Source organism: Cherax quadricarinatus, chromosome 5 (assembly GCF_038502225.1).
Source record: "Cherax quadricarinatus isolate ZL_2023a chromosome 5, ASM3850222v1, whole genome shotgun sequence".
Classification (NCBI taxonomy): Eukaryota; Metazoa; Arthropoda; class Malacostraca; order Decapoda; family Parastacidae; genus Cherax; species Cherax quadricarinatus.
In genome coordinates, this window is record NC_091296.1 from 26,884,643 (window position 1) to 26,902,197 (window position 17,555).

Sequence of the window (17,555 nt, forward strand, 5' to 3'; positions counted from 1 at the left end):
ATTATCTATGTTCATTTACTGTTATGTATATAATGATACATTCAGATAAATGAAATTTTCCACACACCCTATCCATCCTGTGGACGGTAGCGCAAGAGCATATGGATACACAAAAGTGGCAAAAATCCTAGGAACTAGACCCCAAAAGGGTTAACAGGTGTACATTAGGATTTATATCTACATATCTAAAGTTCACTTATCTGTTACAAGCAAATTTAGGAAATTTGCTTAGTATATCTGGTATCTTATTTTTGTTAATAAGATATCTTGACATGTCACAGGTTATTTTACTGTCTATCTCTATATTCCTCAATAAGTGGACAATTAAGCACACACTGTTCAAGATAGTGACCATATGCCTGACCACATAATTTGCATTTAGTTTGATCATTGTATCATAACTCCCAGACGCTTCAACGTTCAAGTTCTCCAACACGAGCCCAACCAAGTCGAACCCTCAATCCAGTTCACAATAGAAGAAGAAGTTAACAACATTCACAGACACGGGGAATGTCGAAGAGAGTCTTGTGTCTGTGTTATATTGTAGCTATCAAGGGGAAGGTTGAGGGAAGGGTTTAGTAATAGTAATAGTAATAATTTATTTCAGCATGATACAATGTTTATATAAAGGTGAATGACATAAAGGTGTACATGCAGAAAGTCCCTGTACACGCAGAGCATTTCGGGCAAACATAAGACTAACTTCAGATTAATAAGGCAATAACAATATGAGTAATTTTATACATGTTGGATTAGGATAAGTTTAAGGTTAGGTTAAGTAGGTCTGTCAGGAAATAGGACAAGAAATTTATGACGGAGTTTAATGTTCTGTATTCTGTATATTGGCCTGTACATTGCAGAGTCACTTGTTTGCACAGAACTGCTTAATGCCTCAAATGACGTAGTGGAAGTTTTAGCAGTAAAGGTCGAGAACCAAAACCTAGTCATTGTGGTAGTCTACAAGCCTCCGGATGCAACATCCCAGCAATTCCAGGAACAGCTGTTAAAAATTGACCACTGTCTGGAAAATCTTCCAGCTCCTGCACCCAACATCTTGCTCCTGGGGGATTTCAACTTAAGGCACCTAAAATGGAGGAATATAGCAAATAATATTGTTGCAGTAATAACACCAGGAGGCAGCTCTGATGAAAACTCACACTCACACGAGCTTTTAAATCTCTGCACAAAATTCAATTTAAACCAGCAAATAATAGAGCCTACTAGACTGGAGAATACACTAGACCTCATCTTCACTAACAATGATGATCTGATAAGAAATGTCACCATATCAAAAACAATATACTCAGATCACAACATAATTGAGGTTCAGACATGTATGCGTGGAGCCCCAGACCGACAAAATGAGACTAGTCACGAGGGAGCATTCACCAAATTCAACTTCAATAACAAAAACATAAAGTGGGACCAAGTAAACCAAGTCCTAACCGATATAAGCTGGGAAGATATACTAAGCAACACAGACCCAAACTTATGCCTAGAACAGATTAACTCGGTGGCACTCGATGTATGCACAAGGCTTATTCCTCTAAGAAAAAGGAGGAGTAGATGTAAAATAGAAAGAGACAGGCGCTCCCTTTACAGGCGACGGAAAAGAATAACAGAGCGGCTAAAAGAGGTCAATATATCTGAAATGCGCAGGGAGACACTGGTCAGAGAAATAGCAAGCATCGAACTTAAGCTAAAAGAATCCTTTAGGAGTCAGGAATCGCGGGAAGAACTAAAAGCTATAAATGAAATCGAAAGAAACCCAAAGTATTTCTTCTCCTATGCCAAATCAAAATCGAGAACAACGTCCAGTATTGCGCCCCTACTTAAACAAGATGGGTCCTACACAGATGACAGCAAGGAAATGAGTGAGCTACTCAAGTCCCAAAATGACTCAGTTTTTAGCAAGCCGCTAACCAGACTGAGAGTCGAAGATCAAAATGAATTTTTTATGAGAGAGCCACAAAATTTGATTAACACAAGCCTATCCGATGTTATCCTGACGCCAAATGACTTCGAACAGGCGATAAATGACATGCCCATGCACTCTGCCCCAGGGCCAGACTCATGGAACTCTGTGTTCATCAAGAACTGCAAGAAGCCCCTATCACGAGCCTTTTCCATCCTATGGAGAGGGAGCATGGACACGGGGGTCGTCCCTCAGTTACTAAAAACAACAGACATAGCCCCACTCCACAAAGGGGGCAGTAAAGCAACAGCAAAGAACTACAGACCAATAGCACTAACATCCCATATCATAAAAATCTTTGAAAGGGTCCTAAGAAGCAAGATCACCACCCATCTAGAAACCCATCAGTTACACAACCCAGGGCAACATGGGTTTAGAACAGGTCGCTCCTGTCTGTCTCAACTACTGGATCACTACGACAAGGTCCTAAATGCACTAGAAGACAAAAAGAATGCAGATGTAATATATACAGACTTTGCAAAAGCCTTCGACAAGTGTGACCATGGCGTAATAGCGCACAAAATGCGCGCTAAAGGAATAACAGGAAAAGTCGGTCGATGGATCTATAATTTCCTCACTAACAGAACACAGAGAGTAGTCGTCAACAGAGTAAAGTCCGAGGCAGCTACGGTGAAAAGCTCTGTTCCACAAGGCACAGTACTAGCTCCCATCTTGTTCCTCATCCTCATATCCGACATAGACAAGGATGTCAGCCACAGCACCGTGTCTTCCTTTGCAGATGACACCCGAATCTGCATGACAGTGTCTTCCATTGCAGACACTGCAAGGCTCCAGGCGGACATCAACCAAATCTTTCAGTGGGCTGCAGAAAACAATATGAAGTTCAACGATGAGAAATTTCAATTACTCAGATATGGTAAACATGAGGAAATTAAATCTTCATCAGAGTACAAAACAAATTCTGGCCACAAAATAGAGCGAAACACCAACGTCAAAGACCTGGGAGTGATTATGTCGGAGGATCTCACCTTCAAGGACCATAACATTGTATCAATCGCATCTGCTAGAAAAATGACAGGATGGATAATGAGAACCTTCAAAACTAGGGAGGCCAAGCCCATGATGACACTCTTCAGGTCACTTGTTCTATCTAGGCTGGAATATTGCTGCACTCTAACAGCACCTTTCAAGGCAGGTGAAATTGCCGACCTAGAAAACGTACAGAGAACTTTCACGGCGCGCATAACTTAGATAAAACACCTCAATTACTGGGAGCGCTTGAGGTTTCTAAACCTGTATTCCCTGGAACGCAGGAGGGAGAGATACATGATTATATACACCTGGAAAATCCTAGAGGGACTAGTACCGAACTTGCACACGAAAATCACTCACTACGAAAGCAAAAGACTTGGCAGACGATGCACCATCCCCCCAATGAAAAGCAGGGGTGTCACTAGCACGTTAAGAGACCATACAATAAGTGTCAGGGGCCCGAGACTGTTCAACTGCCTCCCAGCACACATAAGGGGGATTACCAACAGACCCCTGGCAGTCTTCAAGCTGGCACTGGACAAGCACCTAAAGTCAGTTCCTGATCAGCCGGGCTGTGGCTCGTACGTTGGTTTGCGTGCAGCCAGCAGCAACAGCCTGGTTGATCAGGCGCTGATCCACCAGGAGGCCTGGTCACAGACCGGGCCGTGGGGGCGTTGACCCCCGAAACTCTCTCCAGGTAAACTCCAGGTAATTGTGGAAAATACTGTATATTTTCCGGAAATACGGTAATTTATAGGTAAATAGATGGCCTATATTGTATTTAATAAAAATTATGTTATAAAAGATGGGAAATTCTGCGCCTGCGCAGAGGAGACTCGCCATGTTTGAACTAGTCAACACAAACGTTAGTGAATAATCGGAAGAATTTTCGTGCTCTAGAGGTTAAATTGGGCTGACACCTCTCAAATAGGAGCCAATTATTATAATCAAAGGGGAAGCGCTAAACCCGTAGGATTATACAGCGCCCGGGGGGGGGATGTGGAAGGCATTCAGGCTTAATTCGGGGAATTGGAGCACAGTTCCAATTCCCTAAATCAAGAGCCCCTCACCAACATCAAGGAACCTTCCATGAGGGGCCAAAATAGGAGCCGAAATTGTTGGATGTGCATTCTTGCATAACTTGAGATATCAGGCGACTGGACAAGACAGCTCCAGGAACCTCAGATAAGTCTGTTATGTTTGTAACTGGCCAGTGTTATTTTCATGTATAGACAGTGAGGTTTTTGAGTATGATACACCTTGATCTCCAGTCAAATTGGTGAGTGATATTAAGATATATTCTCCTTCTGTTATATAAATGTGCATATATATAATCATTTATTAATTTTAATATACAGTCCACAAACACATATTTACCAGAATTCCTGGTGATGCATATTTCATTTGTAATTAATAGGCCCGGTGGCCTAGTGGCTAAAGCTCCCGCTTCACACACGGAGGGCCCGGGTTCAAATTCAAATTCAAATTCAAATTCAAAGTTTATTCTCTATAAGGATTACAATGCTGAGTTTACAGAAATTTGGTTATTGTGTGGTTTACATGTAGTAAAATTGTGATTACAGAGTGTACCACTAGAACGCTTAGCATGGCTAGGCATTTCGGGCATACTTAGTTTTATTCTTAATTGTAAAATATTACAAATTATGAGGTAAGTTGGTATTATGGCTAAGTGACTAAATACTAGTTTGTGAGTTTAGCATTATTATTATTATTATAATAAAAAAGAAGCGCTAAGCCACAAGGACTATACAGCTGTGAGTTTAGCAATGTGAATGCTTTTGTTTTGGCACAGTACATAGTTTCAGTATTGGAGTATCACAGGATTCATTATTTTAAGATTGAGATTAATATTTCTGTTTATGGTCAAATGAGTGAGTGAGTGTAAGTGTGAACCACCAGGTGGTATTCGTGTAGTTAGTTGACGGGGTGTATCAGGGAGATAAGATGTTTTCTAATGGTAGTTTTGAAGGTGATGAATGTGTCTGCAGTTCTAGAGTTCTCAGGTAGGGTATTCCAGATTTTAGGGCCTTTGACATACATTGAATTTTTGTAAAGGTTTAGTCGGACACGGGGAATGTCGTAGAGATGTTTGTGTCTGGTGTTATGCCTGTGGGTTCTGTCACAACTTTCAAGAAAGCGTTTTAGGTCAAGGTTGATATTAGAGTTTAAGGCCCTGTAGATGTAGATTGCACAGTAGTAAGTGTGGATGTACTGAACTGGGAGTAAGTTTAGGTCTATGAAGAGTGGGGGGGGGTGTGTTGCCAGGGATGGGATTTAGTGATTATTCTTACTGCAGCTTTTTGTTGGGTTATTATTGGCTTTAGGTGTGTTGCTGCAGTTGATCCCCAAGCACAAATAGCATAGGTGAGGTATGGATAAATAAGTGAGTGGTATAGTGTGAGAAGGGCATTTTGCGGCACGTAGTATCGTATCTTGGAGAGGATCCCAACCGTTTTGGATACTTTTTTGGTTATATGCTGGATATGGGTGCTGAAATTCAGGTTGTTGTCAAGGTATAAGCCTAGGAATTTTCCCCCATTATTTCTGGTAATTAGAGTGTTGTCAATCTTAATGTTAATTTGTGCATCTCCTGCTCTGCTACCAAACATATTATAGTAGGTTTTGTCAGTGTTAAGCGTAAGTTTATTGGCTGTCATCCAAGTCGATATTTTAATCAGCTCCTCATTCACAATGGTGTTGAGGGTGGCAAGATTAGGGTGAGAGATGACATAAGTCGTGTCATCAGCAAAGAGAATGGGTTTCAGGTGTTGGGATACGTTTGGAAGGTCATTGATGTATATGAGGAAGAGCAGGGGACCAAGGACACTTCCCTGCGGAACTCCAGTATCAAGTGGCCGTGTTGCTGATGCTGTGTCTTTAATGGTGACGTACTGATACCTATTAGTAATGTAAGATTTGAAATAAGCAAGCGCATGGCCTCTTATACCGTAATGATCAAGTTTGTGGAGTAGGATGTCGTGGTCTACTGTGTCAAAAGCTTTTCTTAGGTCAATAAAATTTCCTAGTAGGTCTTCGTCCAAAGGTTGGACAAGTGTTGAAGAATTCTTTGTAACAAGATCCCATGATGCTGCAGTGTCAGACAGTTGTGATGAATGGTTTGAAATTTCGACACGTTTCCTTACACCTATTGTCCTGTTCACCTAGCAGCAAATAGGTACCTGGGTGTTAGTCGACTGGTGTGGGTCGCATCCTGGGGGACAAGATTAAGGGCCCCAATGGAAATAAGTTAGACAGTCCTCGATGACGCACTGACTTTCTTAGGTTATCCTGGGTGTCTAACCCCCCGGGGTTAAAAATCCGAACGAAATCTTATCTTATCTTATCTGTCTAGAGCAACTTGTGGGTATGACAGTTGTAGGTATCGAAGGGGGACATTTTTGCGACCTAGGAGTCTCAAATTCCTACTTGTCTAAGTAACTTTGATAAATAATAATTATCTGTGTTACCATTTACTGGTATGTACCTTATGAATTACATCCAGATAAATGTAATTTTCCACACTTAAATATAATAGGCACAGTAATATGAGGGTTAAAGGACCCCAGTGGAAATAAGTCACTCTGTCTGACTTTTTTAGGTTATCCCAGGTTCTCTACACATATGCTGCTATGTATGATAATTCTATTTAACTGTATTTGTGTATACCTGAATAAACTTACTTAACATGAGGGTTCACATAAGGGATTATACATCCCTTGAGCCGGCGTGATCCTTCAACCCAACAACAACAACAACAACAACAACTGCAACAACACGTTGGGTATGTTTCATCACTACTGTGTTACTTTTCTGACGGCTTGTATGCTTTTATATCCACCGGAGTTAGTTGTGTAGTTTGATTCCAGGTCCTACAGGCCATCATATAGCTTTGTAACTACGGGATTATACTTAATTTTTAATTTATTTTTATTTTATGACCTATAAATAAGCCGCTGACTTATTTGGATTAGGCTAGGTAATTTACACATTTATTTATTTATTTATTTATTTATTTATTTATTACAATTTGTGCACACATACAGAAGTACAAAAAAAAATACAGATAAGAGCAGCATGCCAAAGCTACTTATACTATGCATAGCATTACGGGCTGGCTTAAAATTAACTTAAGATTAACTAAGCAATGATGAAATCAGTGATAAAACATTAATGTAAACAGATTACTATAAAGTACAAGTGAGTATTACAAAGACAGGTCATATGGTTGCATGTATTATTGTACATTCAGTCATATGGAGAATTCTGTTAGGTAGTTTATTTAAAAAAATAGTAAAGTTAGATTGGGTTTTAGGTTTAACATTTATGTGATATAATTGTGAGAAACATTTAAGATATACAATTTATAAGGTTGAGTTATTCAGTATTTATTTGGTTTTGGGTGAGTAAGTGATCTTTGAGAAGAGACTTGAATTTATAAACAGGTAGTGTTTCTTTTATATTTACAGGTAATGAATTTCAGATTTTAGGGCCTTTTATGTGCATTGAGTTTTTGCATAGTGTGAGATGGACACGAGGAACATCAAAGAGTGATCTGTGCCTTGTGTTATGGTCATGTGTTCTGTTGAGGTTGGCAAGGAGATGCTTGAGGGGAGGGTTAATATCAGAGTTAAGTGTTCTATGTATGTAATAGGTGCAGTAATAAGTATGGATGTTTTGTATGGTGAGTAGGTTTAGTGTATTGAATATTGGTGGAGTGTGCTGCCTGTAGTGAGAATTTGTTATCATTCTAACTGCAGCCTTTTGTTGGGTAATTAGTGGTCTGAGATGGTTAATTGTTGTTGAGCCCCATGCACAAATTCCATAGGTGAGATAGGGGTAAATAAGTGAGTGATAAAGGGCCAGGAGGGCTGACTGTGGAACATAGTACCGTATCTTCGATAGTATGCCTACAGTCTTGGAAATTTTTTTAGAAATTTGTTGTATATGTGTATGAAATTTGAGTCTATTATCAAGGTGGATTCCTAAGAATTTTCCCTCTGTTAGCTTTGTGATAGGTGATCTGTTTATCTTTATGTTAAGAGGTACATCTGTAGCTCTGTTACCAAACTGAATGAAGTAGGTTTTGTCAATGTTTAGTGTAAGTTTGTTAGTCCTCATCCAGGTAGATATTTTCTGTAATTCGGTATTTACAGTATTGGCTAGCGTGACTGGGCTCGGGTGGGAGAAGACGTATGTAGTGTCATCTGCAAATAGTGTGGGTTTGAGTAATTGCGAAGCATTTGGTAGGTCATTTATGTATAGGAGAAAGAGAAGAGGGCCAAGAACACTTCCCTGTGGGACACCAACTGTAATTGGTTGTGCAGAAGAGTTTGCCCCATTTGCGTACACATATTGGCTTCTGTTGCTGAGGTAAGACTTGAGGTAGTTGAGGGAGTGCCCTCTTATACCATAGTGTGACAATTTTACGTGGAGCAAGTCATGGTCAACTGTATCAAAAGCTTTACGTAAGTCAATGAAGATCCCCAGTGGGACTTCTTTTTTCTCTATTGCAGTGTATATATGTTCTAGCATGTGTACAATAGCATCATTAGTATTTTTATTAGGCCTGAATCCAAATTGGCAGGGGTTGAGTATGTTTTGGGAGATAAGGTAGGAGTAGATTCGTTTATGAATTAATTTTTCGAAGATTTTTGAGAGAGGGTGTAAGTTGGATATTGGCCTATAGTTATTCAACTCTGTTTGGTCTCCTCCTTTGTGGATCGGGGTGACCCTTGCTATTTTGAGTACTGTAGGGAAGGTGGAGGATTCAATGGATTTGTTAAAGAGTGTTGCAATGATTGGTGATAGCACTTGTGACATTTTTTTGTATATAAAGGGTGGTAAGGTATTTAAATCTCCTGCCTTGTTTTTTAGTGCGTTGATAATAAGGGAGACTTCGTATGGGTTAGTCGGAGCTAGGAACAGTGTGTTTGGGTAGTTGCCGGTGAGGTAGTCATTTGGTGGGGTATCTGAGCTTGGGATTTTATTGGCAAGGTTTTGTCCTGTAGTGGAGAAGAAATCATTGAGTCTGTTTGCTGTTTCTGTTGGTGGGAGTTGAGGTTCATCTGATTTTGCTAATTTTATTTCGCTATTTCGTGATATCTTTTTTGTTCCCAGAATTTCTGATAGGGTTTTCCAGGTCTTTTTTATATCACCTCGTAAGTTGGATAATCTGTTCTCATATGTTTCCGTGTAAGATGAAATAAGATTTGTTCGGATTTTTAACTCGAGAAAGTCAGTGCGTCATCCAGGACTGTCAGTGCGTCATCCAGGACTGTCTGGCTTATTACCATTGTGGTCCTTTAATCTTATCCCCCAGGGTGCCACCCACCAGTCAACTAACACCTAGGTACCTACTTACTGCTAGGTGAACAGAGACAGCAGGTGTAAGGAAACATATCTAATGTTTCCACCCATGCCGGAGATTGAACCACGGACACTCAGTTTGTGAGGCAAGAGAGTTGCAGCCGTAGGATACCCAAAGCTTGATTAATTATATTTGTGTACCCTTCAAGGGAGGTTCCTTGATGCTGGTGAAGGGCTCTTGATTTAGGGAATTGGATCGGTGCTCCGGTTCCTTGAACTGAGTCTGAATACCTTCCACCCCCCCCATGTGCACTGTATAATCCTATGGGTTTAGCACTCCCCTATTATAATAATGTACAGTGGTACCTCGGTATACGTCCACCTTGGAATAAGTCCAACTTGGTATACATCCTGTTTGGACCTGAAAATTTTTGCTTGGTATATGACCTTTGTTTGGAATATAACTCGCGTGCTAGAACTTGTATAGGTCAAAATAAGTCACGACACCACGTGCTACCCATGTTTACCTCTCTCTCGAGACAAAGCCACGACTGCCCACTAGAGTCAGTATGCCCATTGCTACCATTTAGTGAACAACCCGCACTGTAACTCTGTGAATTTTCATGTAATTTTCTGTTTTTTCATATAAATTTTTAGTACATTCATTAACCATGAGTTCTAAGAAAGTTAATGAGAAGAGCCAGTCAGAGAGAACGGGGCTCTCCTTCCAAACAATAGCATTTCCTCCTCCTTCCTTCTCAGCACTATCCTAGTAGGCACTCAACTGTTTTCAGCTAAGTAAAGTGAGGTTAAAATTGCATTTATTTCATCTAATTCTTTTGTATTTTAGTATTAAGCAGTGTTTAAATTATTTTATACAACTCCATCAATGTATAATAGCCAATAACAATAGGATTTTTTCACGGGAATGGATTAATCATTTTCCCTATAATTATTATGAGAAAATTTGTTTGGTATACGTCCTGTTTGGTATACGTCCAAGGTCTTGGAACGGATTAAGGACGTATACCGAGGTACCACAGTAGAGTGGACCCTCAACTAATGGCAGCATTAACCCGTAAACGGTCCAAACGTATATATACGTTTTTTCAACATTTGAAAGTATGTAAAAAAAGTAGATCTTTTTTTTTTTTTTTTTTACATTTGAAAACGTGTAAAAAACTTTGATCTACCCTTTGTTTTTTTTTTGTTATATTTGAAAATATGTAAAAAAAAATGTAGATCTACTTTTGGAGCACTACGCATGTGAACCAATATTGATCTGCTTGGACAGTTTGTGTTAAGTAATGGCAATTTCGTCTAATGGCGCTTTTTGCTGTAAAAAAGATGGCTTAACCAACGGCGAAAAACTCTACCAACGATGTTTGTCTGGAACATGTCCATGTGCCTGGAGCACGGCTTGAGTGGGCGGCCCAGCCACTCTACCACTCAGTGTGCCATTCTTTACAAGCTGTTGCGGTCGGTTTCCACATGTGCCTCCCATATATTTTGGATTATTCCACTGTTTTTAGTGCTTGTAATTGCTAAATAATCCACCATGGGCCCCAAGAAAGCTTCTGTGTTAAAAAGGGTGAGAATTATGATGGAAATGAAGAAGGAGATCATTGAAAAGTACGAGAGTAGAGTCCATATGGCTGAGTTGGAAAGGCAATACAACAAATCACATTCAACCATCAGTACTATCTTGGCGAACAGACAGGCAATCGAGGAAGCTGTTGTTGCGAAAGGTTCAAGTATGTTTTCAAAACGGAGACTGCAAATAATTGAAGAGGTAGAGAGACTGTTATTGGTATGGATAAATGAAAAACAATTATCCGGTGATAGTGTTTCTCAGTCTATAATTTGTGAAAAGGCAAAGAAGTTGCATGATGATCTCATTAAGAAAATGCCTCAAAATAGTGCTGCTGCTGATGAATTTAAGGCCAGCAAAGGCTGGTTTGAGAGATTTAAGATTCGTAGTGGCATACACAGTGTGGTGAGGCAGCCAGTTGAGACAAAAATGCGGCTGAAAAATATGTGAAGGACTTTAAGGAATACATAAAGACTAAAAACTTAAAACCTGAACAAGTGTTTAATTGTGACGAAACAGACCTGTTTTGGAAGAAAATGCCAAACAGGACCTACATTACTCAGGAGGAAAAGGCACTCCCAGGACATAAGCCTATGAAAGACAGGCTGACATTAATGTTGTGTAGTAATGCTAGTGATGATTGCAAAGTGAAGCCTTTATTGGTGTATCACTCTAATACTCCCAGAGTGTTCAAGAAAAACTATTGTCAAGGAGAATTTGTGTGTGCTGTGGAGATCAAACAGTAAGGCATGGGTCACTAGGGAATTTTTATTGAACTGGTTTTATGGTGTGTTTGACCCCACTGAAAAATTACCTCCAGGGAAAGAAATTGTCACTCGAGTGCCTCCTGGTAATGGACAATGCTCCTGCTCATCCTCATGACTTGCAAGAGGAAATTGCAGGGGAGTTTGGTTTCGTTAAGGTGAAGTTTTTACCTCCTAATACAACTCCTCTCCTCCAGCTCATGGACCAGCAGGTCATGTCAAACTTCAAAAAACTCTACACAAAAGCAGTTTCAGAGGTGCTGTGAAGTGACTTCAGACACTCAATTGACCCTAAGAGAGTTTTGAAAAGATCACTTCAATATCCTCATTTGTGTAAACCTTATAGGTAAGGCTTGGGAGGGAGTGACTAAGAGGACCTTGAACTCTGCTTGGAGGAAACTGTGCCCAGAATGTGTAGAACAGAGGGATTTTGAAGGGTTTGGGGCTAACCCTCAGGAGGCTATGCCAGTAGTGGAAGCTATTGTGTCATTGAGGAAGTCCTTGGGGTTGGAGGTTTGTGACGAGGATGTAGAAGAGTTGGTGCAGAACGACGAGGAAGAACTAACCACTGCAGACCTGCAAGAGCTTCAGGTGCAACAGCAACAGATCACATCTCAGGAATGTTCTTCAGAGCAGGATGAGAGATGGAGGAAGATGACTTTGTCAAGGATTAGGGAAATGTGTTCAATGTTTACAAAGGTGCAAGCATTTATCGATGAATTTTATCCTGTCACAGAAGTTGTAAGTTGCATTGGCAACATGTACAATGACACTCTTGTGTCTCAGTTTAGGGAAATCCTAAGGGCACGTGAGAAACAGAGCTCTCTGGACAGATATTTTGTGCGACAGGGGTCCAGTGACTCTCAAGCTGGTCCTAGTATTATTAAAAAACCAAGAAGGGAGGTAACCCCACCAAAGGACTTGGTACCTGAAGTATTTATGGAAGGGGATTCTCCTTCCATGCAATAGACAATACTGAATCTCCCCTGCTGCTGGCACTCATCAACAACTCCACAATAAAGGTAAGTGGCATTTAATTATTGTTTATTTTGCATGTCCCATTCGTTTTGGTGTCAGGAGATGTATATTTCTTGTAAAATTTTGTTTTTTTCAGACTTTTGGGTGTCATGAATGGATTAATTCTATTTCCATTATTTCTTATGGGGAAAATTAATTCGACCAACGGCAGTTTCGACTAATGTTACTGAATTCACAAACACAATGAGTAACTGCATGTTGCTACCAACAGTAACAAAACCTACAAGAGTTACAGAGACTAGTGTTTCCCTACTTGACCGCATCTGGACCAACACCATATCCCCTTTAAAATCAGGCATAATTACAGATAATACCACAGACCACTACCCTACTTTCCTCATAACAACTCTTGGTAAATTACCCCAAGACACTACTAAAGTCACCTTCAGACTTCACAATGAGGCAGCCATTAATAACGTCACAACAGCAGTAACAAACATTGACTGGCACACTGAGCTAGAAATCTATACAGATATTGACGAATGTTTTAATAATTTTCTAAAAAAGACCCAATACCTTTATAACAAGCACTGCCCTAAAAAAACTAAACAGATGACAGCTAAGAGACTGAACAGTCCCTGGCTAACACCCAGCATTCTCAAATCCATAAATACAAAACACCGATATGAAAAACAGTACAGAATGGGTCACATAACCAGAGACCAAACAAAACGTTACTCGTCAATCCTAACCAGCCTGATAAGAAGGGCAAAAAAATTGTATTATGAGAACAGATTATCCAACTTACGAGGTGATATAAAAAAGACCTGGAAGACCCTATCAGAAATTCTGGGAACAAAAAAGATATCACAACATAGCGAAATAAAATTAGCAAAATCAGATGAACCCCAACTCCCACCAATAGAAACAGCAAACAGACTCAATGATTTCTTCTCCACTATAGGTCAAAACCTTGCCAATAATATCCCAAGCTCAGATACCCCACCAAATGACTACCTCACTGGCAACTACCCGAACACACTGTTCCTAGCTCCGACTAACCCATACGAAGTCTCCCTTATTATCAACGCACTGAAAAACAAGGCAGGATATTTAAATACCTTACCACCCTTTATATAAAAAAAGCGTCACAAGTACTATCACCAATCATTGCAACACTCTTTAACAAATCCATTGAATCCTCCACCTTCCCTACAGTTCTCAAAATAGCAAGGGTCACCCTGATCCATAAAGGAGGAGACCAAACAGAGTTGAATAACTATAGGCCAATATCCAATTTACACCCTCTCTCAAAAATCTTCGAAAAATTAATTCATAAACGAATCCACTCCTACCTCATCTCCCATAACATTCTCAACCCCTGCCAATTTGGATTCAGGCCTAATAACAATACTAATAATGCTATTATACACATGCTAGAACATATATACACTGCAATAGAGAAAAAAGAAGTCCCACTGGGGATCTTCATTGACTTACGTAAAGCTTTTGATACAGTTGACCATGACTTGCTCCACGTAAAATTGTCACACTATGGTATTAGAGGGCACTCCCTCAACTACCTCAAGTCTTACCTCAGCAACAGAAGCCAATATGTGTACGCAAATGGGGCAAGCTCTTCCGCACAACCAATTACAGTTGGTGTCCCACAGGGAAGTGTCCTTGGCCCTCTTCTCTTTCTCCTATACATGTACATAAATGACCTACCAAATGCTTCGCAATTACTCAAACCCACACTTTTTGCAGATGACACCACATACGTCTTCTCTCACCCGAGCCCAGTCACGCTAGCCAATATTGTAAACACCGAATTACAGAAAATATCTACCTGGATGAGGACTAACAAACTTACACTAAACATTGACAAAACCTACTTCATTCAGTTTGGTAGCAGAGCTACAGATGTACCTCTTAACATAACGATAAACGGATCACCTATCACAAAGCTAACAGAGGGAAAATTCTTAGGAATCCACCTCGATAATAGACTCAAATTTCATACACATATACAACAAATTTCTAAGAAAATTTCCAAGACTGTAGGCATACTATCGAAGATACGGTACTATGTTCCACAGTCAGCCCTCCTGGCCCTTTATCACTCTCTTATTTACCCCTATCTCACCTATGGAATTTGTGCATGGGGCTCAACAACAACTAACCATCTCAGACCACTAATTACCCAACAAAAGGCTGCAGTTAGAATGATAACAAATTCTCACTACAGGCAGCACACTCCACCAATATTCAAAACACTCAACCTACTCAACATACAAAACATCCATACTTATTATTGCACTTATTACATACATAGAACACTTAACTCTGATATTAACCCTCCCCTCAAACATCTCCTTGCCAACCTCAACAGAACACATGACCATAATACAAGGCACAGATCACTCTTTGATGTTCCTCGTGTCCATCTCACGCTATGCAAAAACTCAATGCACATAAAAGGCCCTAAAATCTGGAATTCATTACCTGTAAATATAAAAGAAACACTACCTGTTTATAAATTCAAGTCTCTTCTCAAAGTTCACTTACTCACTCAAAACCAAATAAATACTGAATAACTGAACCATATAAATTGTATATCCTAAATGTTACTCACATTTATATCACACAAATGTTAAACCTAACTTTGTTATTTTTTTAAATACACTACCTAACAGAATACTCCATTCTACTGAATGAACAGCAATGCATCCAACCATAGGACCTGTCTTTGTAATACTCATTTGTATTTTATAGTTATCTGTTTACAATAATGTCTCATCACTGATTTCATCATTGCTTAGTTAATCTTAAGTTAATTTTAAGCCAGCCCATAATGCTATGCATATAAGTGGCTTTGGCATGCTGCTCTTACTTGTATTTTTTGTACCTCTGTTTGTATGCTAAAATTTCTAAATAAATAAATAAATAAATAAATAAATAAATAAATAAATAAATGGCAAGCTCTCTGGAACGGATTAATGCCGTTGGTTGAGGGTCCACTGTATTTGTGTAATTGTACCTAAACAAACTTATTTATAATCAAAGGACAGTACTACTTACATATTTAACCTACAGTTTCTTTTTTTCCAGTGTTCTTGATGTCATGCATATTATTAGTTCATTATAACACATTATGTAGACTTAGGATAACTCAATAAGATCTAGCAAAGTAACTTATTTCTATTGGGATTCATTCATTTATGTGGATTATTCATCTAGAGGGTTGGTGACCCAGGATAACCCAAGGTTTATTTCCTTAGGTCATTTACTAATATATTAACAAGGACAGCAGATGTAAGGAAATATATTCTTGTACATGTTTCACATGTAATATGACTATTGGCCCATTCTACCCAGGTTCTTTGTTAACTCAACCCTTCTTATTCATATATTTGTCCAAACTTTTTTTTTTTATAAACTACCTATGGTATTATTTTCAATCACTGTACTTGGTAAATTGTTCCTCTTGTCAACAACTCTTTTTTCAAAACCAGTACTTTCCAATAACCTTTCTAAATCTGAATTTATCCATTTTAAATTCAATGTTTTTAGTTATTTATTGGTTAGATATCCTCAGTACCCTATTTAAATCTCCTTTTATATTTATACTGTCCTCCACTTCTATGCTTAACCATACGTATTTCCCTTCATTCCTTGTCCTTCAAGAGTGTGTTGGCTTAGCGTTTTCATTCCATCTTCTTGTGAAAGATTTCTTATGCACTGGATTAATTTTTTCACCTCTTCCTGTGTGATCTGTAAAGCATTTATAAAATATGTATTGTTTTAATTTTCAGCAGGTTTGATAGATGAGAAGTAAATGGTTCAATACTAAATATGATTTTTTTTTTCCCATAGGACAAAACCATGGCTCCAAAAATTACAACTCATTTGCTCAAGCAACTTCGTCATCTGATGAAAAACACAGCCTATGTTCCAAAGACCCTTCATGCTTATATCATTCCTTCAGGAGATGCACACCAGGTTTGTTCACATATTCCTAACCCCTTTATGCTAATACAAATGAAGATAAATAAAGTGAAATAATATTTTAAACTTTTAATATATGCTGCTTAAGATTTAATAACTAAATCATATACAGTGGACCCCCACTTTACGATCAGCTCCCAATGCGACCAATTATGTAAGTGTATTTATGTAAGTGCATTTGTGCGTGTATGTTTGGAGGTCTGAAATGGACTAATCTAATTCACAATATTCCTTATGGGAACAAATTCGTCCAGTACTGGCACCTGAACATACTTCTGGAATGAAATAATATCGTAAACCGGGGGTCCACTGTATTTTTATTTAAATTTTATAGGAGGCTTCATATAGTAGTTTTTCAAATACGTGTATTGTATCAACTAAGTAAGAGCTTTTAAAGAACGTGTGATTTCACTGATATTCCCAAGGTGTCAATTGGTCAGAAGCCTCTGATATTTTCATAGTGGTAAAATGTTTTCCCATATACAGTGGAACCTCGGTTATTGTTTGCCCTGGTTTTCATCGAATTTGGTTTTCGACAACTTTTTTTGTCAAAATTTTGTCCCAGTTTTCATTCATCACTGTGGTTTTCGTCGGTCCGCCATACCAAACGTGTCTGCCTGCCCGTGCCCCCAGATAAAGCATCCCTCGCATTCTGAGTCAGTCTGGCTTTGTTTCTTGTCGAGTGAGCATTACCCAGCACGTTCATCAGAAACATTTCAAAATAATTCATTTTTTTTTTGTGCTTGTTTATTGAGTGCGACTGTTAAATAAGCCACCATGGGGCCAAAGAAAATTCCAAGTGCCAGCCCTTTGATAAAGAAGGCAAAACACACGATAGAATTCAAGAGGATGAGGAAGAGAGGGAGGAGAATGTGCCTTCTTCAGTGATTAAGTATATGTGTGCAAAGTGGAGTGAGTT

At 39.1% G+C, this 17,555-nt stretch overlaps 1 protein-coding gene across 6 annotated transcripts in view; it reads left to right on the top strand.

The window, feature by feature from the left end:
- The window catches only part of ApepP (Aminopeptidase P), a 352,561-nt gene that overhangs the window by 203,736 nt on the left and 131,270 nt on the right, over positions 1–17,555 (top strand). Inside the window, exons 1-2 of one of the 6 annotated variants that reach the window (XM_070101369.1) lie at positions 4,122–4,247; positions 16,505–16,630. In XM_070101369.1, coding sequence (XP_069957470.1) covers positions 16,514–16,630 — 117 coding nt within the window. In that variant the 5' untranslated portion in view covers positions 4,122–4,247; positions 16,505–16,513. The other 5 variants (XM_070101338.1, XM_070101344.1, XM_070101360.1 and 2 more) reach the window with 5 other exon arrangements.